The sequence below is a fragment of the Phasianus colchicus genome, chromosome 25 (assembly GCF_987193195.1).
Source record: "Phasianus colchicus chromosome 25, bPhaCol1.hap1.1, whole genome shotgun sequence".
Classification (NCBI taxonomy): Eukaryota; Metazoa; Chordata; class Aves; order Galliformes; family Phasianidae; genus Phasianus; species Phasianus colchicus.
In genome coordinates, this window is record NC_143460.1 from 5,995,675 (window position 1) to 6,019,847 (window position 24,173).

Below are 24,173 nucleotides of genomic sequence, written 5' to 3' on the forward strand. Positions count from 1 at the left end.
GCAGTTGCTGATGGTTCCAGGCATGGGAGATGCCAATGTCATGGAAACTTTTTGTCCACAGAGTAATTCAGTAAGTCATAACTTCGTTTGTTCGAGGAGGAAATGATGAAGGAGCTGGAGGGCAGGTGTTTTATTAGTATGTAATAATCCCACCCAAAAAATAGCAACACTGCATACCCAAGAAGCACAACAGCAGAAATCCTTTTTTTAATACTTCAGAACATTTATTTCTCAGAGAGAAAATATAGTCTCAGACAGTCAGATTATAGTAGGTAAAATTAGCATTTTTTTTTCTTTACAAGCATAGATTTTCTTATTACCTCTCTTATACCATCTGATATAAACAATTCTAGAAAGCAAATAAACTCACTTTCTACAATAAATAGAGCAATCTGTGCTTTACAGCAGTGACAGTCACGTCTCGGTCCCGTAGCAAACAGCAGATCAGCCAATTCCCATTCTAAAATGTCGTTTAAAAACAAACAACCAACCAAAAAAATAATATCCCAAATTCTGAAAACATATACACAGGTCACAAGTCCACAGCTGAGCTACCACCCAGAAAAGTATATGTTCCTTTAAATAAATTACACTGTGTGCATATAAAAGACCCAGCAACACGACTGAGGACTTCAAGAATGGTGACAATAGGTCTAAATAATTTAGAGCAGTATTGTACAACTATATACACAACATCCTTCCCTCGCCACACTCCATAGGCATTATTATTATTACTATTTTTACAAAATCCTATGCCCCATCTCTATATGTTAAAGGAATCTTCCTTAAAGTGTGGCTCCATGTCCCAATGTATAAGAAGTGGTATTTCTAAAAAAGTAGACCACGTAGAAATGGCAGTGATTACTCCCCACTATCATTATTATTTTGACCCCACATTCTCTTCAGTATGAAAAAGTTGAAATAATAAAAAAATATCGAGTTAAAAAGCAAAATGGTGATATTCAATCTACAATCTTGCTCTGCACCTTTGGTTTTAAAATGGAAAAGCAAAAAAAGGGAACACACAACAGAAGAGATCAGAGAAATTCTAAGTCCTTGGCTAATAGAAAAGGTTTTGTCATCCGTTTCCAAACATCAGCTGCCCATTTTTGCAACGCAAACCCAGAAAGTAAAGAGGGGCTGCAGCAGAGCCAGGCTGGTTGTTTCTTAATGGATGACAATGCTGGAGACCCACACAGCAGGAAGGGATACACGTGTGTGAGAGAAGGCAAAAAGGCAAAATGGTTGTGTGCTCTACTTAGTGCTTGGTTTCAACCCAAACCAAGCCAGAGGAGAACTTGAAAGAGACAGAAAAGAAGAAAGGAAGAGGAGCCTGACACCAAATGTGCATCCAGCAACACAAGCGATGCGTCTCCCTCCAACCCTGATCAACCTCAGTGCCTGCAGAGCTGCTCCAACACAGACACCTCCAGAATCAGCTTTGTTTCTTCAGAAAAAGAAGTTATCTTTGCTAAGACTCAAGGCTGTACTAAACCATGATATGAACTGCTACTGCAACAAGCACAGTCACAGAAATCAGAATTTAAGTATGAAACTACCAAATAAATTTCTAGGCCATGAATGCACACCAAAAAACACCACAGGTAATTTGTTTTTCATATTTAAAGCTCTGTGCATCTGCATGTATGTGGGTGCAGCAGAGGGGGAAGTTACCAAAATATTTCACTCATTTCTAAATGCAATGCAAGAAATCTAATGTAAAAGCACTATGTATGTAGGCAGGAAAATCATGATACTGCCTCCCAGCTACCATTTCTGTGACATGATGGGACAATCAATTTCATTTAGAAAAACAAAAAGGCCAGTGATGGTCAGGGTAAGTTTGGCACAAGTCCAGCTGGGATTTCTGTACAGGATCCTGGTTTGCTTACAGAGGTGATGGGTTCAAGGAATGACTCGGGGCTGACTGACACCCAAACTCCTGGCAGCATGGGGGAGGCAGCAGCAAGAAAGTGCGCATGAGATCCAAACATTTAAATGCTGAGCTCTGCTGCATCAGCTCACCATGGCTCCTGTCACCCAGCAGCTTTTCCTAACACCTTACACCTGGCCCTGCAGACTACACATTTCATCTCCTGCCAGCTCTTCAGCAAGACACATTCAGAAAGAAGCTGGACAGGCTTTTTGGCACATAGCAGGGTGCTTCAAGGAGTGCTGCCAGCTGCTGGGAACACGGGGCGTGCTTTGGCTGCTCGGTGCCAGGGATGGCTCCCTGTGCTGACACAGACAGCAATGTCTGGAGAAGGAGGACCGGCCGCCCCAACCCATCACAGATAACTGGACGGAACAAAGGGATGATCTCCCCGCACACGGCTCATGTGAATCATGGCTCTGTCATATGCCACCTGCACAGACTTGCGGATGCTGGTTTTTCGTCCTTCCATCATCTTTAGCTTGTCCACAGTGTCATCTACGCCGAGAGGGTACACCTTGTCACGTGGAAGCCACTGCCTGCAGCAGAAAGGGAAGCACAAAACTGTCACCAAGGGCATCAGGACAGGGATGGGGGAAAGGAGAGCAAATACCTGCAGGCCTCTGGCAATGTTATGGCCAAGATCTCTGCAGGAAGCTGGCTGCTCCATGTGTCCAGCTCTACTACATGCTGCACAGGCCAGGAATCTGCCCAAGAGCCAACAAGACATGGCCAAGTACTACAGGCCCTCAAGCACTCCCCACAGATCTCAGGAGCAATTAGTCATGGTCACTGTTCTCCCCAAGAACAGACACTTTCAGATGATTTATTTTTTTTTTAAATTAACCCCCTACAACAGTGCTATGAATGCTTAAATGCCAGCATTGGACATGGGAGAACCATCTGCAGCCAAAATGCCCTCCTGCATGAGCACTGATTTCTCTCCACTCTCCTTCCTCAAACCTTTCAATTCTCTTTAGAGTTCCAGGGGAAACTGGGAAATTTTTGTATCCCACAGAACAGCAACTACAGGGAATTCCATGATGGAAAGTAAGTTTTTTTTTTTTTATCACTGAGAAAGCTCTGCCTTCCAAGAGCCTGTAAGCACTATGGCTGGGATGAGTACAACTGCCTGAGTATCATCCAGAAACAAGCAGCTTCCAGTACACACACCCCATGTTCAGACTGATCCAAAACAAGTCTCAAGTTGCAAGTGCTTAGTCTGTACCAAGTCTTTGTTGTGCACTCATTAGCCCAGGTTAAATATCACACTAAGAAACATGGCATCTTTCTGAATGAAGTCCAGCTCCTGGGAGTTACATATATCACAGCTCATTGCATTTTACAGCCAGCCAACACTGACAGCTCAGGGCTCTTCATGTGCCTCAGTAATTTTGTGGTGATGTGATCTCGAAGTGGAGGACGTTATGCTGTTCACCATGGAAATGGAGCAGTCAGATGTTCTGTTCCTGGGACTGGGAAAAGCAGGCCATCTTCCTCATTTAGACTTTTCTTGACAAGTGCATATTTAAATTTTCCAATTTCCATGTAACATTACCATAACAGTGATTCCTGTGTGTTCCCCTATACCAAAGATTAAATTAAAACGTTCCTCTCTGCCATGGCACTCACCAGAGGCCCCAGCCTGTTTGCATCCACTCACCAGGTTCTCTTGTTGTCAAAGAAAAGGACAAGGAAGAGCTTCTCGCCTGCCTCTGTCTGCCTCTGCTCCCCCAGCTTCAGCACATCCATGGGTGGGACTGGGATGGGGACTCCATTGTGGAGCAGCCCCTCACGTGGCATCTTGGGATCGATTATCTGGTGACACAGGAAGAACATTTAAGCACAAACCCTTTCAAGAACTGCAGAAAACGCATTCTTTTTCCTGCTCTTTCAGTTTATCCAAGCTACATTATCAAAATCTACTTAGGAAAATTCTTTACAAAGAGACACTGAGGCAGAGCAAGCAGTTTTGCTTACCCATCCTATCTTCAAGGCTTCCCCTGTGGAAAGGAAACCAGTCAACCCAAAAACCAGGCATGTGAACTTGGAAAAAGGGAAAGAATGAAGGTACGTGGTTCTGTGTGGATACAGGTGCATACACGATGATTGGTAATTTAGTACAAAGTCAGCATTGTGTTCAAAGGATTTCCCCCCCTCCAAACTTGCACAATAAATTCAACATCACTGCTGCACTCAGCAGGCATAACATTATTTCACAACAGATCCATTTTGGTGCAGTTCTATTGGCTTCAGTGGCATTGCTCAGATTTATACTGTTACAAGATGTCAGTCAGGCCTGATATTTTAAGAGAGTTGACAAGCAGCATCAGCTTTATCAGACTAGGGGATTGCACACGTCATTTCATAAAGAAATAACACCAGATGCATTCTCAGTTCTCCCCATAGAAAGCAAAAATGTCTATGTCCAACATTTGTGCTGTATGATAACAAAAGAATGAAACAACAAAAGATGGATTCAATGGATCTTCCCTTAGCTCCAGCCTTTGACAAAGCAGCTAAGCTTTGAAACCAGCCACCTGTAGGAATTGATTAAGACACTCCACCAGACTGCTGTAAAAATGCCTCATTCTTGGGCAACCTCACCATGCTAAAGCACAATTTAACTTTGGCTGTAGCCACATGAGGATCTGAAAATGCTTTGGCTGGTCAATAGAGCAAGCAGATGTGTAACTGTTCTCTCCTCTGGGTTCCTACCTAGAATAAAAGCATAGACATGGTTCACTCTTCTAGCAGAACCTGCCCTTTCTGACAGCACCAGACCTGTATGCAGCCATGGCCATGCACACATGCTGTGTCAGCCCATACATGGCAACACAGTGAACTGCAGAGCAAACAGGAGAGGAAAGACTTCCTCCTGTCCCTGGCACCAAGAGATCAATGTTTTGTGAATCCTCTCCAATGCTCTGAAACAATGAGCACAGGAAAAATTAACAGTGCAAAGGGAAGAAAAAAAAACCAGCCACATACTGCATGGTTTTGGGAAGTTCTCCTTTATGGCTGGCTACACCGCACACTAGTGCTGTGTTCTGGGCTGCCTGCACTGCTGCTACAAACTACAAGAGAGCAGAAGGTACTTACCAAGGCAGGGTAGGAGGGATAACCACGGCACTTAGCCCACACAAGCTCCAAGGGCTCCAGCTCAGCCTGACTCTCAAAGGACATCAGGAGAGTTCTGCCTAAGGGACAGAAGAATACATGGCTTAGGAGGGCCAAGGCCCACCAAGGTAGATCTGTCCTCAATGAAACTGATGAAGCTGTATCTGAGATTGCTTTGAGCCACTGTTCAGAGAGCTCTTTTTCATTCCTCCAAAATGCAAATACCCAGACTGCTGTGATGTCACTGGCTTTGGGACTATTTGATTTTTGCAGGAAATGCCTGGTTCCCATTGACAGAAGTGTTAGCTAACAATCTTTTCAAACTCAGATCAGACATGTTGCAGGAGATCCATTCAAGACATGAATAACTCATCTGCTAGCTCCTGGTCAAGGAGCAGTCTTCCTTACTGCAAATCTTACAGTAAGCAGTGCTTACATCCTGGGGAATGGACAATACACTGACTTTATCTGAAGTCAAACTGAATCTAGAAAACGCTGAATACAACACAAATGTACTGCCAAGCCAGATCTGATGGGCTTCACCATTATTACATGACAAACATATTCATCTGTTAATGAAATAATGTTATAAGACACAGAACAGTATGATGCTAATTCTACCAATACCAGCCCCAGTAAGTTTATCTCCAAAGCAGGGTGGTGAACACACAGGGTGCAGGTAGTCAAGGGACTCTATCCCAAATCCTGCGGGAGGAGTCAAAGCTGAATTCTGATTCAGCAGCACCATCGTAAACCTGCAGTAACTCTATCAATGACAAACCATAACCAAGATGAGAATCTGGTCACATGAGTGCTGCTCCATTAGTGCATTGCTTTGGGTAGCGTTAGAGGAGTGTGACTTAGTTATACTGCTGTACAGCACAGTCTGACAAAGATAATGACTTTGTTACCAAGTCTGCAAAAAGAAAGACAGCAATATGAGAGGAAACAGCTATGAAGTCACCTCTAGAGAGAGATCTCTTTAAGATTTACTGTTTGTATTGCAGTGTTGTGAAAGAGAACTAGTTGTAAATCTGGAGAGGGCAGTGCCAGGCACATTACTCCAGACTAACAGTAAGCACCTATCTGAGGAGAATTCAGGGCACAGGCAACCAGCACAAGTGAAAGCAGAAGAAAACACGCAATAGCCTAAATTAGCCAAAAGCAGCATGTTAACACACAACGCAGGTCAGCATCCTGACTGTGTAACCTGGGTAGCTCCTACAGGACTGGTTTCCAATATGCACTGAGACCTGCTTCCCCTGGTTCAGGTAGGATGTCAGCCCTACTGTGCTGCAGGACATGACAGAGGTGTTCCCTAAAGCAGAGCTCCTGTGAGCCATTCTCACCTGAGCTGCTGTAATCGGAGTCTCCATTCACACCTTCCAAGAAGGGCACCCGAGAAAGAGCTGGCTTCCCTCGGCTTCGCTTAGGAGGCATCAAACCACTGTCAGAATAGGGAAAAAACAGATTACCCTGAAAAACACAGCCAAGTAAACCATCCCCAGCTGTTTATAACTTGGAAGTTAACTGCACTAGTGCATCCCTGATGTGATAAGAACACTGAATACCTGAGCACAATGTCTCCCCTGGTGCAAACACATTGAGCATCATCGCAGCTTTTCCATGAGCAGTGAAGGGGGCCAACAAAAGCTTTGTTGTTAACACACAGAAGGAACCCAACAAAGGCTTTGTACTGCACAGCTGACACAGTGATGTTTGGAAGTCACATGAGCTCACTCAGTTGTGCACAGACTTCAAAGAGGACAGAGTAACACTCCAACACGTTGCTATCTATCAGTAACTGAACTCTGTCAGTCCATAGCCTAAGCGTGCTTCTACTTCATTACTACAAACATTGCAGAAAACTGTATCTCCATGTGAACCAATCATGTTCTTTCCACTTACTGTAATTCTTTTTCACAATTTTCTAAAAATCACCCCACTCTGAGTGCATTTGATGCTTAATAAGAGTGGAGAAAAAGCAGTAAACAGAGCTGCTCATAAATGGAATAATTATACAAGTTATCCAGGAGACATAAGCTTGTTTTTTAATTCCTTGTTTTGTGGGTGTAGCATAGCTCTAATGTAATTTTTGCTACATGAATTGCTTGCAATTACCATAATAAGCACTTATATAGCACTTTTTGTCTTCAAAGTACTTCATAAACACCAACTAACAAGCCCCCACACTCCCCTGTGAATTCAGATTTTCCTCTCTCACTTCTCTACGGAGAAACTGAGGTAAACATGGTGGATCCATGAGATCATGGTTTTAAAGTGAGCTTCTGGCTCCTGGTGCTGTTTGGAGTTCATCCACACTCCATGAAGGATTTCAAGGGCCCCCATGGCACTACAGCTACGCATGAATCCACGTCTCTCCTTTCTGTACTCACTTAGGCAGCTCCCTGTCCAACAATACTGTACTGAAATCATTTTGTGGGAGATCTGCACCTTATAGAAGAGGCAATGACAACTTATCTGAACGTCTGGGCACAAAGCACACAGAAATAGGGAGAGGTCAGTGGATATTCAGTTCCACCTACAGTGCTGGGCTGGTCACTTGAGATCAAAGGGTTTTGCAGCTTAGGCTCTCAAGAAGCACAGGAAAATATGCATCAGCAAAGAGAACATACTCATGCTGAGAAGCAGAAGTGTAACAGACACATTTTAAAATCGAGCACTGTTTTGAGACTTCTGGCATAACAGGACAGCATGGAGCCTGAAAAGCTAGGTTTTAAGCAAAGAAGTCAAATGACAAAAGTCAGACCAATTAATCCAGAAAGGAGGTATTCCTGGGAAGAACTTAGCACAGAGTCTTACCTGCAGGTTTCAAATACCAGCCCACTGCCCAGGCTGGGGCTGTGCTCAGAGTCTGAGCTGCTCTCTGCTTGCTTTGCAAAGCCGTTGGTCACTCCTGCCAAAGAGACAAATAGGAAGCAGCTCAGAGAAAAACCAACAACACACAGATACCACCAAGGCTCTAGAAACATCGCTGCCTGATGATCTGCTTCCAGAAAGGCAGGATCAGCCACAAAGATGCTGTGTGCTTTAAAAAGGGGAAAGATTCTGCACTGAGTTCTCCAGACTCAGCTGGAAGCAGAAGGTGACTAATGAAAATTATTTCTACTCCCCACACATGGAAAACTAGGCAGCTTTTGAAGAAGCAAGTGCTAGAAAAGCATTTGGGGACAGCAGAGGAGCCCACGCATTCATCAAATGCCCAACAGCCACACAAAGGGGAAATACATGCCAAGACTACTATTATTTTTCCAGCTTTAACTAGCACAGGGAGCACACTGCTGGGAAACACCTTGTTCTGACAATCCTGATCACTCTGACCTGCTTCTGCAGTAACACAGATTTGACATACTAGACACTCCCTCAGTTAGGAGACATCAGTTGTGTTTGAAACAGTGGAAGGAGCTGAATCACAAAAGCAGTGCTGCAATTCAGGAAAAAAACACTGCTTCTTCAGCAGAGAAAAAACATCACTACCTAATTATCAGCAATTTTCTTGTGCCATGCCTATGTTATTCCATTGTTAATCTCAGCTTCTCTTTCTAAGCTTTATCCACGATGAGTAACTCCTCTTTGCTTTCTGTACTGGCAGGCAACAACAGCAAGTCCCTGTAACACTATAATGTGATGGAAAGTACAGTAATAATAGCAGGGTGGTACAATACTAGACTGCAGCAAATAAGGACAAGCCCAAATATAGCAGCCAGAAATGAAGGAAGAAAAGCTGCCTACCTTCAGAAGGCCTCAGGTAGGCAGGGATCTCCAGAAAGATACCCTCACCTCCACTGCCAACCCTTAAATCCACCCTGAGAATGGGTGGATCCTGGCTCCACTCCTTCCAGTCAATCAGCTGCATTGCATGCATCTGAGCTCTCCTGGGTTGACCTACCTTCCCACCAGGTGCTCCATCATTGCTTCAAGCCCTAACTTAGCATTTCCACCACAGTCCCTCCACCAGCAGCTTCTCTTTGGAGAAGCCATTTGTGTCTTCTTTAACCTGTTCAGGTGAGTCATTCCCAGTGTTCAATTGCTTTCCTCCCACCCTATTTACTAACAAGCCTCTGACAGCCAAATAATTTTAAGAAGATATTTGAACTATGAGCTAATTCAAATATTTCGTGTGGGAACTCTCCCACAATGGCAGTTAACACAGAACAAAAAAGCAATCACGCTGTTGTCATTCAAATGTTCCTTTTTACCGCATGTTTTTCTAAATTTGATCTCAGGTGCTTGCAGGTCAAATTTGAAAAGAACATATTCAATCTTCCCAATAATTTCATCTCAGTCTCAGAAGTGAGGGTTACAGCTGGTTTAAAAGCAATGTTTACCATCTCATTACTGTATTGGTCCACTGCACACTTTCAACCAAAGGCACCATTTCTGCAGCAAGAAACTCATTCCTAACAGTGGCCTATGCAAAGCTTCCCATGAGTGCAGGAATGCCAAGATTTCTCACCCCTTACTGGAAATACCAGAGCCTTTAGCCAGGCCATTCAACATCTTTGCAGGCAGCTGCCCTACCTAAGGTGAAAGACTTTCTTACAGTAACCCTGCTATAACTGGCAAAAAGAAGAATGAATTGTGACCCAACCCTGGATTTCATCTTGTTATTAAATATCTAAACCAGAGGTGTCTATAGCTGAGCTAAGTTACCACAAACTCCATGAACAGTCAGTGGAGAATAAGGGTGCAATTCATTACAGGCATGTCCTGTCAGCTCTTTGTTAGGAATCTGTGGAAGAGAATGGGCTTTTCTAACCTCTGGTTATGGCAACTTTGTCTCCTCCACACGTAAGTTTCACATAAGCAGTTCAGACACAGTATTCCTACTCTCTCAGCCCTAAATCCATGTGGACAAAGGGAAGATAAATCCCATGGAATCACCTCTCTGCCCTGCCTGCCTGGGTGACTTCTCTCCATCGCTCTTGCTGTAATTCCTGCCCTGTGGCCGCTTCCGGGTTTGTCGCTCCCCATTGGCACAGGAGGGCAAAAGCTGCTCGTGGTCCTCTCCATTCTCCAGGGAGCAGTCCAGGCCTTTTTGCAGCTTCACCCCATTTTTAGCTTTTTTAAAAAGAACAGATGTCCGTCGGCCCACGCCACTGAAGGGGGGGCTCATGAGGCTGTCTGCAGGTGGCAAGGTGAGTCCATTCAGGCTGTTGTCACTGAGCAGGCGCTGGAAAGCTTGGCTCTCCCGCTGCAGTGCCTTCTTGTCAAAGAAATCCCTGTCTGACATCACCTTCCTTTGCAGCTGGTTCAAGGTTTTGCTGTCATGGATGGGTTTGAGTTTTGGAGGGTCCTGCAGTGATTCCAGCTCTGAGAAGGAGGGTGCAGGTCCTGTGGGCTCCAGGGTGGGAGGATGTGGGAGCTTGGCATCATCTGCAAAAGGAATAAAGAATCCGCTTGAACATTTTAGGAAGAGTTATTCCTAAAGCTACCAAGACCACTCCTGTCCCTGTAGTATGAACAGCAGGTGTTGCCTGCTGACATGCACTAAGAGAACTGGAGGTAGTACTCTGCTACGTCTCACCTCTGTCCCCTTCCTCGTCCTCTTCTCTCAACATTTTATCCGGCCCTTCTTCCCACAGAACAGGCTCCCCGTTGGCCATGGTCCTGCTCTGCTGCTGGGCCAACTTCTGCCGAACGGAGTTGATCTCCCGTCTCAGGAGCCGCATGCGTCGTGTCCGGGCGCCACTGGATCGCATAGGGCTCACTATGTCCAGCTTCTCGAGCAACTCCTTCAGCTGAGCCTCCAAGGTGAGGTGAGCCCTGTTCTCCGGCAGGAGGATGTTGTCCACTGCATCAAAAGAAATTGTAACAGTGAAGGGAACGAGCATGGCTTTTTGGAGAATGGAACTCCACTCATGATATTTGGGACCATAGCCATCCTCATTACCATCAATGCTATTTATGAACCAATTGCTTTAGTTTGGGTATTTAGGAATTGTTAATTCCTGTTAAACTTGTTAGAGTTCAGACTTCCTCCATCAGGTAATGAGCAGCTGAATTAACTTGCACTGTCTTTCTGCTCCCATTACTGTCCCAGACACAGCAGCTGAAGAAGTGTCTGCAACCTACACAAAACAGCTTGCAGTCCAGGTCCTTTGCAAAAACGAATGGGAATGGAAAGTCTTCCCTAGGACTGTTTGGGTCCTAGTACCATAATCCCATATCATCCCCTTCCAGCCCATAGTAATTCATCTAATCTAGTTGGTCTACTCCATGTCAATTTGCTACCTACAGTGATATGTTTTTGCACCTCCTGCACAATCCTAGAATACAGGTGAGATCATGTCAGTTTTTGCATTGTGTTCTCCCTGATTATTTGCCACAATTTAACCAGGAGAATCATAGAAATGAAGAAGGAAAATAGTCTCACCTCAGCCCCTGAACCACACAGAACTGTCTTCATAATAAACTGCCACAAGAACATAATGATCATTGCTCTGATTTCCACTGAAACATATGATCTTTGCTCAGAACAAAAAACTCTAGACCCACATTGCACTCTTCTTTAACATAATAGGTTTGTAATACATCCAAGGCAGATATCAAGTATCACAGGCAGATAAAATACTTTTCTGAGGCAAACGTGCACTAGAAGAGCTGGAGCTAAACTGCACCTTCCTCTAGCCTGCCTGAAATCCCGAGGCTATGAAGGAGTCAGATACATGCTTATGTAAATGGATGGATGGAAAAATTCTGTTTTGTTGAATGATAATTATGATTTTCACACAAATTGAATGACTTGCCCAGAACAAGGTAGGCGGTTACGATCTATCCTGAAAATAAAGGTTAATAAATACTCACCATCCTCCCAAGAAAAGCGGTAAAAGTCCTCAGTTTTGGGTGACTCGGGCAGGTGAATCCCCACATCAGTGTCAAAGCCAATGCTTTCAGCCTGCCGCCGCACGTGACGCAATATCGCTCCTCCAAGGTCTCTGAGCCGGACAGCTGCTCGGTGGAAAATCGTGTCTTTAGCATTATACCTCATGCAGTTGGTAACTATAAGGTTAAAGTCTTCCTCAAACTCATCCAATGTTCGGTACAGGTGGGACTCCAGCTTCCGCCTCATGGTGGAAAAATCCATTGGGTTGGAAATGAATTCCAGGTAATCTGGAACCTAAACATATAAAACCTGTACAATTACAAAAACCATTTACTAGCCATCTAGAGCGCACCCATCATAAGCACTCTGAATGCCCTTTCCACCTGCAAGGGACAATGCCAGCACTTTATTTCTGTGTCATCCAGTCAAGGCACACATATTGTCTCTCCAAAACATTACTTGTCTGAGATGCACTGAAGCTTCCAGAAAACAATACCTTATTTTGGCCTAGAAAGATACCCACACTGTGAGTCCTCTGAAATATTCTTTAGTCCACCAGCAGCTTGGGATAAGGTGGTTTGTGCTTCCCGAATTATGACAGTACATGAGTTTCTGCCCAGCAATACCTCACAATACCTCATCTCCAACCCATCAGACACCCCTAGGAAAAAGACTTGCCTCATTCAAGTTAACAGGCTCTGCAAAGATCTGGGCAGCATCCTTTTCCTGCAGCAGGTCCAGTGTTGTGCGCAGAAGTACATTGAATGGCGTCAGCCGTAGCTCCATAGCAGCCTGCTGAACCTTCACCTGGGAACAGGAAAACAGCAATGAGCACAGTTATCAAGGATGGGAAAAGTAAACTGTTTTCTTCTGGTTTCTCCTGAAACATCAACTCAGCTCCCTCAGTGGTGGAAACCTCAGGTTGCCATCACACCACTGGCCTGCAGACTCACTGCTGAAAAATTTCTGGCCAACAGCTTGTCCTCTCCTCTCCCTGTGCAGGATGCACATTAAAAGACAGCAAAGTAGACTCTAAACTTTTTGTACGAGGAACTCCTTTTTATTCAATCTCATGGAGCCAAAACAAGAGGAAACCCTATAAAATTAGAAGATAATACAACTAAAAATGAAGACAAAGCTTTTCGTGCTGGTAAATCATCCTGTAGAACTCCTTATCCTGAGATACTACAATGCCAATCAGCAACATTATTAAAAAAGTTAAAACTATTTAGGCATTTACACAAACAACAATATCCATAATTAGAGCAGTGAGTACAAAGTTTAAGATATAAGATCTCACACGTTAAAGCAGAGCCAAACAACACCAGTTAGGAGTAAGCAAGTTTCCCAATAGATTTTTTACACTCTGTGGATTTTCTAATACTGTTTTGATTTCAAGGAAACAATTTGTAGCACTGGTTTGATCTCTTACACTATGACTCCACTCAAAGGAGACTGGAACAGGATAATAGTATTTATTTCTCTTTTAATGTTTTAGTTTCTTTGATCTTTTATTCTCTCATTATGTCATTAAATCAACCACTTCAGTAGCAAAGGAAAGCAATTCTGTGTACACAAAGCAAACTGTATTTGCTAAGACATGCTTAGCAACAAGGCAGCACCCATAAGAGAAAAGCTGCTTCTTCTCAAGAAGGGATGATAGAGGTTGGGAATATAATTTACCATTAGTTATGCAAATACACTTTCCCAGCAATCTGCAGCCCAGCACTGATTCTGAGGACGGAGGCTGGGCAGCACAAGCCTGTGACTGAGGGACAGACAACTGCTCTGCACATCCAGAAGACAGGAAAAGAGAAAGAGGCTCCACAACATGCGGTGCTTGCATGGTGCTGAAGAGCAACTTGACAGCCAAAGCTACCTACCTGCTCCCGTTTGAGTTTTTCCCTCTTACGGATGAGCTCGATGAGCAGCCGGGCCCTCTCCAAGTCATGCCGTAGTTTCTGCCAGTATTTCAGCTCTTCCTTCACTGCACTCGTCTTCTCATCCTGTTCCTTCTGTAACACATAACAGTGGGATAAGATGAGGACACAACTGGCTTCCTTTGTTTTCCCCTCTTTTATAGGTGTCCTCCATGCATTGCTCTCATAGTCTTCCTCTTCTCTACTTGTCTTGTTGTTCAGATCATATCATCTCCTTCTCACAGTGTTTAGCTGTAGAACACACAACATCAGCCTTTCTGGATTTTACATTATTTCAGAAGTTATGCCTGAATCATACTGTAGCTACACTCCAGGAACATACTGTGTGCTTATCTTCCTGCCTTTATATCAAAGTTCATTACAGAGGCTGGAAATTCTTTTCGTTGGCTGTTACACATTGAAGAAGCAGCCCGAAGGGTTTACAGTACAAAGGCAAGGCAGAAAAGTATGGCAGAAAAAGAAAGCTATTACTGTCCTCCAGGAAACTGAGCCACAGAGAGATCCACCAAAACACAAAGGAACAGCTAACTTGGGGAGATGAGCTAACAGTTTCCAGGACATAGTTTGTTGGTTTCACAACATAATTCATCCTTCCCTTCCTCAATCTGTAGCTTTCCAAATGGTTTTGAGGCTATAGCAGAAGTGTATACACTTTTGCATGACTGCCAAGGGAAGGATGAAAAATGCTTCACATGATCTAGATGGCTTATATTTATAGAACATTTGTTTTTATGAACTTGCTTGTAGTAACTACTTAACTTAATGCACCAAGGAAATGTCGAACTTCCCCAAGCTTCAAACTGATGAGTGGGAAATATTTTCTTTATTATTCATCCAGAGCAGTCTTTACACAAATGAAAAACCTATAAATTCCTCCAACTACAGTAAAAAGATAGGTGTACAACATGCACAATAACTAACTGGCTCTGTCACAGGGTAGAGTCTTAGTATTTCATTACTTCACCAACTACTCGTGCCAAACACAGTGCTGTTTTACAGCGTCAAGTGACCCTGGATGCCAGCTCAGAGGAGGAAGGAAAGAAGACCAGAGCTGATGATTATGTCTAAACTTGCTTATGAGTGTTCATGGAAGGGTCAGAAATTCAAGCTGCAGGAAGAATGATCCAAACTGGAATCTGGCAAGGACTCTGGAGCTAACACCCATTTTCTCAATGAGTGCATCTTTAATCACTAGTGAGGAATGTGGTTCTTTGACTCATCTGACAGATCAGACCAACTGGGGCCCATCACGCCTTTGCACAATCCCAAGTCTCCTGACTCAGGTGGAAAACTCTTACCTGCTGGCTCAGCATCACCAATTCTGGTGACAAGTGACATCCCACTGATACACTAACTCAGTTATTCAGGTATTAGCAAACCAACAGGGAAACAAAAGTGACTCAAGAAGAGCTATTGTTCTGTGTTGTTAAAACTCTTAAAGGGCTTTCCTATTCCTAAGTCCTGATGCTTGCCATGCTCTGGAGCCAGGGGACAGGCTGGCAGAGCTGTACCTGCTCAGCATTCCTCTGGGACTGGAGATGTGAGTGCAGACGTCGGATCAGGGGCACCCCATTCCTCGCCTGCCGCTTCAGCAGCCAGTAGTTGTGGAGCCTCTGCATAAACTGGTTCTTCCGCTGAAGAGAGATGCCCCTGCAGATTTTGTTCAGCCTAAAGGAAGCAAAGAGGTGTCATGGAAACAACTGCAAAGCAATTAGAACCCTGGTGATACCATCTGGCTTCCCAACGATGCTTTATGGCGTGCAGCTTTGTGGTGGTATGTTGATCTGTGCTCTGAACCACACCTGCAACTGGTACAATCTGGGGCCTCTAAATTGTAAAGAACTGTGCTTACTTTTCAGACTACAACCCTATTTCAGCAGCAGTGAGGCTGGAGGTTCTAACTATAGTTGCCACAGCAAAGTACGCAACCACTAATTCAGCTCTAAGCATTAACTTCAAAACTATTTTCAGTGCCAGAAAATCCCAACTGGGGTCATTGTGATGTTCTTAAGCTGGACTCCTGGACACGAGCCCAACAATAATACAGTACCTATTTTAATCTTTTCAAACCATTCATTAGATTATACATGGTGTCTTATCAGCAGTTTTCCGAAGTTTGCCTATTGAAATATTGGCAACACATCACCACACTTCCTCAGCCACCAAACAAAAACTCAGCACTCCCTAGTTCTGTTTGAAAGAGAGCTTGGAGAAAAAGTATACAGCCAGATTCTAAGCTGCTTGCAACACGTACATGTTTAACTTGTTCTGCAACAAAAGGAACAGTTAAGATGCTATGAAATGAGGGGATTAAAAAAAACGTATATCAATAGGAGGATGACTTCCATTCAGCTGCCAACTAGTAAAGCCTGATGTATTTTAAAAACACTTTCACAGCCATGTATGTAAATTTGTATCCTAGATGCACGCTTGCCTGTTAGGTACCACCAAAGATCTGTACTATGTAACATTTTGGGATTGTTGATTGGCAAAGCAGGGAAACCAGTGCACAACTGGCACTTACATGGAAGAATGCTGGTGAGGAATGTTCCTGCAGAGCACAATTTGAACACAGTTACTGCTAGGTCTGGACTGGAGACAGTGCTTCCAAGTTCAACAATGAAAGGGAACGAGTCCAAAGAACAGACCCTGTTCATCTTCTGCTGTCCAGCTCCAACACTCACCTGTAAGAGGGAATTTGTGCAACTGTCACCATGGGCATAGATGACCGCCCATCAGTCCCCTCACTAGGTTCCTTTTTGATCTTCTGCTTCAATTTCACTTGGTTCTTCTTTAGGGACCCTTTGGGAGGGCCAGAATTGCCTTCCTCCTCCCTCTCCTCCTTCACAATGCCCTCCTGCCTCCCACTGGTAGCAGCTGAATACCCTTTTTTCACTGTTCCAGGTGGGGAGTGGCTCTCGCAATAGGCAGTCTTACGCACAGTGAATGTTGTGCCATTGATGCTGGTCTCCCTCATGGGTTCAATCTTCATGAAGAGACCAGCCCGCTGGGCACAGGTGACATGGAAGGCAGTGTAACAGTTCACTTTGTGGCATTGGATAGCAGCTCCCATGCCTTTCTGCTTGCAGATATAGCATGTGAGCTTCCATCGAGCTGGGGGAATGTTATTTATCCCTTCAATGGGCTCCAGGAACACAGTGTTTGCAAAGCAGACCTCTGGAATCCAAATGGCACAAACCACATGAGCCCAGCGGCCATCGCTGGTCTGCTTGAAGGCTCCACCCTTGTTTGGGCAGAGGACACAATCAACAGGATGAGAAGGGGACTGTAAGCAGCAGCGGCAAAGCCACTGCCCCTCAGGAATATAGGGCACACCATAACACTCCTGGTGCACAGCCAGATTGCAGATATCACAGAACAGGATAACATTGCTGTTGTGACACTCATCGTCCATGCAGACACAGCAGAATGCATCCTCATCAATGACGGACTGCTGAGTGCTGTTGTTCCGGCTCTCAAGGTACGACTCCTTTTCCAAGCGGTCTACCAGCAGCTCAAAAGTTTCCGCAGAAACCATCCCATAACCATCATCCCTTCTCTTCTCATTCACCATTTCCAGCCATGCCAGATCCTCTTCATCCATGTCATACTCCACCTCTGCATCAAAGTCCTCAGGAGGCTTTTCAATGTATCGGTAGTAGGCAGCAGGGAGAGGAGGGGCATCTGACTGTTTGAAGGAGTCCATCACACGGAAGTTGGGCTGGGGTAAGTGTAAAGATGTTCCTGATGTGTGTTTGGAGCAGGATTCCTTCTTCTTGCCTTTGGAAGGTGTTTTCTTGGATTTTGAAGGGAAAAGGGGCTGCTCGCTATTTTCCTTATTGCTGTTGCATTCTGTGATGTCCTGGGCAGTCAGCTCATCCTCGGTGATGATTTTTAAGGGGTCGTAGATGCTGATGCGGTGAAGCCGCCCATCGATGTCTACTTCCACGATGCGCTGGGCCTGAGCATACGTCAGCGTCTCCCGAGTGGGCGAGCACTTGAGGCTGTAGGGTGAGGGAGAACGCCGGCCCTCCAGGTTCTGCCGTGATCTTCTCTGAGGCTTCCTCATTGCTGCAGTCCACCAGAGACCCTGCAACAAACCAAGACCAGCATGAGCCAAGGAGACAAGCAAACAGGAGCAGCACAGATTGAAAAACACACACAGCATCACAATAGAAAAGCATTTCAACTAAGGGACTCAGCAATTTCAGGCTTGCAGAGTTTACTTCACCTTAAATACAAGCAAGTATTGGATATATCAATCATTTCTGCAGTGCAAAGCAAGGCACAGCACCCTCCAACTTTCTCCACTTGCAAGCCAGGAAATGTTTCCCATACCAACAGATGAGAAGAGTTGAAATGGGTTTTAAAGAATGGCATCTAAACACTCTGCTATGCACTGAGACCAACAAACCATCCAGATCCTCAGAAACGCACAGTACTTATTAAACCTGCTCGTGCCATTCAATGTTTAGTTCATGCAGGCCAAGGAGTTCTTCTCTGTGTTCTTTTGCCTGTGAGTTCCCAGCAGTACACATAATGTGCTGAATATTAGATCTGGCTTTCCAGACCTAAAGGAAAGCACTCTTCCTGCTCTACAAAAGCAGTGCCCCCTGCCAATCTTTTTTTTTTTTTTTTTTTTTTAATTTTAACTGAGCTCCACATGAGAACATACACCAGCAGTGCTCCCTCAGTTCAGAAAGAAGTTCACCCATATCTCCCATCTCACTGCCACTTCTTCCTTCACCCACATTGAGAAAGAGTTCCATGGTGAAAAACATCTACCAGCTTTGCCTTCCTTTTTCCTGAAGTTGTAGCTGGTTTCTCACACCATCCTGCAGACAGAATGTGCACTGAGGTACCCATGTCCTCCATGTCATGCAAAATGGGTTACAAAAGTCTATGAAGAACCAGAGGATGAACAGAGCAATGCAATGGGTTCTAGATGTGCATCCCTTCTTCACTTTGGCAGGATCTACAAAGAAGTAAAAGGGAACGAGTATGGGAATGACCAATATGGATCCAGATGGACTTACAAGCGCTGGCTCAGCATCTGCCCCTCTGAAGCCACAATCCATGTTCAGGCTCCTCAGCTGGTTCGGCGTGCAGGATCCACAGGGATATAAGCAGGAAGGCAGCAAGACACCATCTAGACCAAGCTGTACTGGGAACTGTGCAATGGTGCTTAAATGGAGCCTTAACAAAAAGCCCAAGCCAGCTCTGCCCTCACAAACTGCTAATCAGCAACAAAGATAACCATTTGAGAGTCAGTTCCAGCCATTAAGGACCTGCCCAACAATGAGGGGTGAAGCTGAGCTGTCAAGAAGAGCTGGAGAAGGATGGAAAGGCAGCGGCAGGATCCCAGAGGTCCAAGGGTGAAAGAAGGAAAGTGGAAAGGAGGCCAAGTGAGTAATGCAAGGGAAAAGGGCAGAGTCAAGGATGAGAGCGCAAAGCACAGGGAGAACCATGCAGATTAACAAGACAGGCCAAGGAAAGAGGGAGACGAAAAAAAGAAAAGCAAATGTAAAATCTCCCCAATAAGATAAGTTGGCCCAGAGCTTATCTGTTGCTATGCAGGGGCCTGAACCAGCACCTCACCCTTAGTTAGAGCACAGCACTTTCGGCCCCTGTGTATGGGACCTGCAGACAAGAAAAAGCATTTGCATTTATCTGTCGCATTATTTTTTGCTCCATGATGGACTTAATCTCACAAACATCAACTGAGTCAAAGCAAGCAGCACCTCATGGATCAGTGCCTGCAAGAATTCATGAAGTTATTCAAGAAAGGAGTAACAGTTTCCTGGAGACACTCTTCTCCTGAAAGCACCGCCCCTCTTATCCATGAGTCTACCACGATACGACACTTACACTAAGAAACAAACCAGCTTTGGAAAAAGAGTCCAAAATTTCCTTTGCACCCACAGAAATAAGCTGCAGGTGCCACTTTCAGTAAGCACTCCTGTAATAATAGTCTGAAAGCATCATTTGTTTTCAGATGTAAAATATGAGATGACAATTTCCACCTGTAAACATAGACACTGGGATTTCCAGGATCTTTTTGACCTGCATACTGCAGAAATGCAGCCGTACTGGTCACAGATAAGTTCAGTTGCTTCAAACAGTAGAAAAGAGTTCTATAACCAGCATCTAAAGGCAGCTTGGTCAACAAATGGAAAACCAAGAAAATCCTGCTGTCGTATGGCTTGGGTATAACCTGACTGGTGTAACCAAAGAAGATACTGGATGCAAGAAGATATATGAACATAAAGACAGCAGAGGATAAAACAATTGGAATGACCTGAGCACAGCCATTATTAACATTGTGTTCAAGAAAAACAAGACATTAGCTGATGACTGGCTGTGCTGAGAGACGAGCAAATTTCAGCCAAACTAGCACTCCAAGGAAGAGTTATTTTACCTGCTGATAGGAAAAACAAGAGTACAGTGTTCTTGTAGTAGCTTTAGAGAAACAGTCAGTTTACTGTCCAGAGAAATTACCCCAGGAGGGCTTTTTACCACAGTAACTGGCTGCTCTAAACCAACCCATTTGTAAAACACACAATTACTTAACACTACATAGAAGCATTTAAAACGGCACTGAAATTGCTGCCAGCCAGAACTCACTCAGTGTCTGGGATAAGAATTCCAGCTCATTTCTAAAAGGCATCTGGATATCAGGAGAGACACAAGTACCCACCTCCGGAAAGCCTTGAAGGCAGCAATAAAACAAATTCAGACATGCCAAGATGGAATCCTGTGACCTTGTCTGCAACACAGCAACTTCTAAGAAGCAATTCAGGAATGTTATGATCTTCTCAGCACACTTGAAAACACCTCCACAGCCACATATAAAAAACAATCTCTCTGCAAACAGCATCTGTGCATGCTGAAATGCTAAACTGCCTTGACTTCAGCAGGGTTAAACACTGCCTATGCTGCTTTTGTCCTACCATGGACAAATGTTGTTGATATAAAAGCAGAAAGTTGAAAGAGTTGTCCTCCTGCTGTCACCAGTGTGCTCAAGGCTTTCCAAGAACACCCCATAATCCACTTTCACTGAGTATTATGCCAGGAACAGAGGGATAGGTTCCTAGAGAGCACAACTGAATGAACAACAGGGCTGTAATGCAAAAAGCTGCCAGAGCTAAATTTAATTCTATCCCACGAGTTTGTTCTGAAATGGTTCAGTTCTTCTGAGTATCAGCTTTCATGTCTGTGGCGCATAGATGCCTGGGGTCTGCAAAAGGGACTAAGAAAAACAAACCCCCATCAGAAGGCTTAAATTTACTAGATAGCTTCACAGAAAAAAATGTGAGAGATCCACATATCAAACATCATTGCAACACAGGAAAAATCCAGCACAAGTGGATCTTGTAACAGGAGGGCTAAATATTGCTGTGATCCACACTTGTGCAACATTGCACTGAGGACCAGAAGCATCCAGTCACACCTCAGAAGACCTCAGCCTCCTTCAACCTCTCTCCTTCTCATGCTGGCAGACAAGAATTTTCTCACTGGCAACAGGAGTCTTTGTGAGCCTCTGGAGGACACAAGGCTGCAGCTAAAGGCAGCGATGCTGGGGGGGCTTCCATCGTGGCGTGTGGAGATGGGGCACTGAGGGACATGCCTAGGGGGCATGGTGGGGATGGGCTGAGGTTGGACTTGGGAATCTCAGAGTCTTTTCCAGCCGTAATGATTCTACGTGGATGTCAGAAAAAAGCAAGGTCCCTCCTCGATGAACATCTCAGTGATTCACAGGGGACGCTAAGCTCAGCTTTAGGTAAGGCTCAGCCCGGCGTCTGCACAGAGCAGACACAGGCTCAGGAGATTTTCTCCTCCTCCCACCCCTCAGCTCTGGAGGGGGGAGGAGTAAACACCTGCAGAAGCATTTAAGAAACACATCCATGAAATTAAAGCAACAATGCCATAGGAAACGAACAGCCTGCAGCAGCCGTCTCCTCTCCAGGCTCCTCTCTCCCCAGCGCACAGCACGGTGCTCCACTCCACGGCTGCACGTCCCACAGGCCCACACCACCAACACACGCTGCAGGGCTGCCGAGGGCCCGCTCCCCTCTCTGATACCCACACACGCTTTATGAACCCTACATGGGATGAACCCCTTCATGTCTGCCATCGGGCGGAGATGTGCACACACCGGGCGTCGTGTGAGGCTGTGGATGAAGTGCAAGGCACAGCCTGGGTTTAAGCAGCTCTCCGAGGGAACCCGTGGCAGGTGCTGTCCCAGAGCTCCTCTCAGGAGCGCTGTCAGGGCCACAGCAACCCTGCTGACAGCGATGCGGGTCAAAACAGAGCACGGTGCGGGCGCACACACAGCGACGAGCGCGCCTGTGAGAGAGCCTTAGCACCGCGGCCCGCCACCCCCCGGGGAGCGAAAATAGTCCCCGAGCAGCAGCACCCGGCCGGAAAGAGCGACAGAGCGCGTACCAGAGCCAGGGCGCTATTGGCTACCGCCAACGCCCGTCCCAGCCCCGCCACCAATCGCAACGCATAGCGCCGCGGGGCTAAAATGGGGCGCGTTCGGCCAATAGTGTGGGAGAAGGTGGGTGGGGCCACCTCCAGCGCCGCGGCGAGGGGCAGCCAAGATGGCGGCCGGGGGGGTTGGTGGACGCAGTGCTGCCCGATGCCCGTTCCCGCGCTCAGCGCCGCTACCCCTCGCTCGGTGAGGGCCGCGGGTCGCTCCCTCCGCGCGGCGAGCGAGCGGGAAGCTCCTCAAGCCGCGGCACAGCGGCCTCCCTGCCGCCTGCCCGGTCACCTTCCCGCGACCCCGGCGCAGCGCTGCGTGAGGGAGCAGAGACCCCTGAGGGCAGGGAGCCGCGGCCCGCGCAGCGCGTTACCTCAGCGTCCGCGCGCGGTCTCCGCCGTCACCGCCGCCTCCTTATCGTTTTGGGTTTTTTTTCTTTTTTTTTTCGTGGTGTGGGGGGAGGGGGATGTTCTTTTTTTTTCTTCTTCCTTTTTTTTTTTTTTTTCTTTAAATCCGCCTCCCCCTCCCCTCCCCCCTGGGGCTCACCCAGCCGGCGGCGGGAGGGGAGGGCACAAGATGTCGGTCCGGCCGCTCCGTCCGCCGCCGCCGCCTCAGCGCCGCCTTCTCATGCCGCTCCGCCGCCGCTTCGCCCCCCACCACCCCCGACTCCCCCCTTCCCGGGGCCCCGCTCCCTCCAGCGCCGCTCCCGCGCTGTGCGAGGAGAGGCGGGGGGGGCGCAGGGACACGCACAAAATGGAGGCGGCGGCGGCGGTGCAGCCCCGGCCGAGCGGTGAGGGAAGGCGGCGGGGGAGGGGGCTGCCGCGCTGCGCTCCCCACAGCCCGCGGGCAGAGACCGCCCGCCCCTCCCGGTGCCTTCCCACCCCCGGGCCGAGAGGAGCGGCAGGGCGCCGCGGGCTGCGCTGCCGGCTCTGAGCGGCCGGGAGGGGCGGGCGGGAAGGACGGGACGCAAGTTTCTTATCGCGGAGAGCGGCCGGGCGTCGGGACGGGCTGCCCGGGGGCTGGGGGAGTCACCGTCCCCGAAGGGGCTCGGAACTGCGGAAACGTGGCGCGGAGGGACGCGGGCAGCGGGAACGGGGGGGCGGGGTTGGATTGGGGATCCCAGGGCGCTCAGGTTAAGGGTCCTGTGACGGTCCCTGCGTTTGGGATTTGCCTGCGGGCTCAGCTGCAGCTGTGAGGGACCTGCTTTGGGTCCCTGGGATTGGCCAGATTCCTGCCCTAAGTTTATGAGAGTGCTTCGTCCTACACCCGGTATTGCTTTTTGCAGGAAGCACGGGAACATCAAAACCACATGACAGTATCACCAGTTAGCGCAGCTCTCCCAGAGAGCGTGTAAGCCTCATCCCTGCTGCTCTGCACCCAAACAACGCTGTCAAATGATGGGATTAATGAGAGTCTGCATTATTTTCTAGTGTGATACTTCGGGTCCAGATGGCCTCCTGACGTTCAGAGGTGTGACAAGGTGGAAGGTCAGAGAGAGGGACAGAGAGGAATGAATGAGGAAGGACTTGTGCTCGCAACTGAGATAAGTGGTGCGGTAGGAGCTCCAGAGTCTCCTACAGTTACAGAGCGTAGCATGTACTTGTGCATATGCACTTCCCACTTACAGTCATACAGAATATTGCATTAATATTGGCATCTGAATGAATAGAATTATAAATAGAATATAGAATTGTTTTCAAAGATAAAATGTAATTTTCCCTCAGTTACAACTATAGGATCTTTTGTCTTTCATCGTATGTTAAGTGTGGAATATCAGAGCAGCCAAGCAGTCTGTGACAGCCTTGTTTTGCAAAGTACTCAAATTGGACCAGAATGTGAAGCTTTAAGAAC

The 24,173-nt window shown here is 46.5% G+C and overlaps 1 protein-coding gene across 4 annotated transcripts; it reads right to left on the reverse strand.

Moving 5' to 3' along the window:
• Window positions 1-147: 147 nt before the first annotated feature.
• BRPF3 (bromodomain and PHD finger containing 3) lies at window positions 148-22,967 on the reverse strand. Of its 4 annotated transcripts, XM_090124350.1 has the most exons (14): window positions 22,696-22,961; window positions 18,626-18,815; window positions 16,525-17,930; window positions 15,352-15,508; window positions 13,784-13,915; window positions 12,579-12,707; window positions 11,882-12,194; window positions 10,602-10,868; window positions 9,959-10,450; window positions 7,877-7,970; window positions 6,403-6,500; window positions 5,036-5,133; window positions 3,597-3,751; window positions 148-2,472 (listed from the first exon to the last, which is right to left on the reverse strand). In XM_090124350.1, the coding sequence occupies exons 2-14, from the start codon at window positions 18,713-18,715 to the stop codon at window positions 2,289-2,291; spliced, it is 3,615 nt and encodes a 1,204-aa protein (XP_089980476.1). In that variant the 5' UTR covers window positions 18,716-18,815; window positions 22,696-22,961; the 3' UTR covers window positions 148-2,288. The 4 variants fall into 4 exon arrangements, with proteins under 4 accessions (XP_089980476.1, XP_089980477.1, XP_031464496.2 ...); XM_090124351.1 differs by lacking the exon at window positions 18,626-18,815 and having other exon boundaries at window positions 22,869-22,967; XM_031608636.2 differs by lacking the exon at window positions 18,626-18,815.
• Window positions 22,968-24,173: the final 1,206 nt, after the last annotated feature.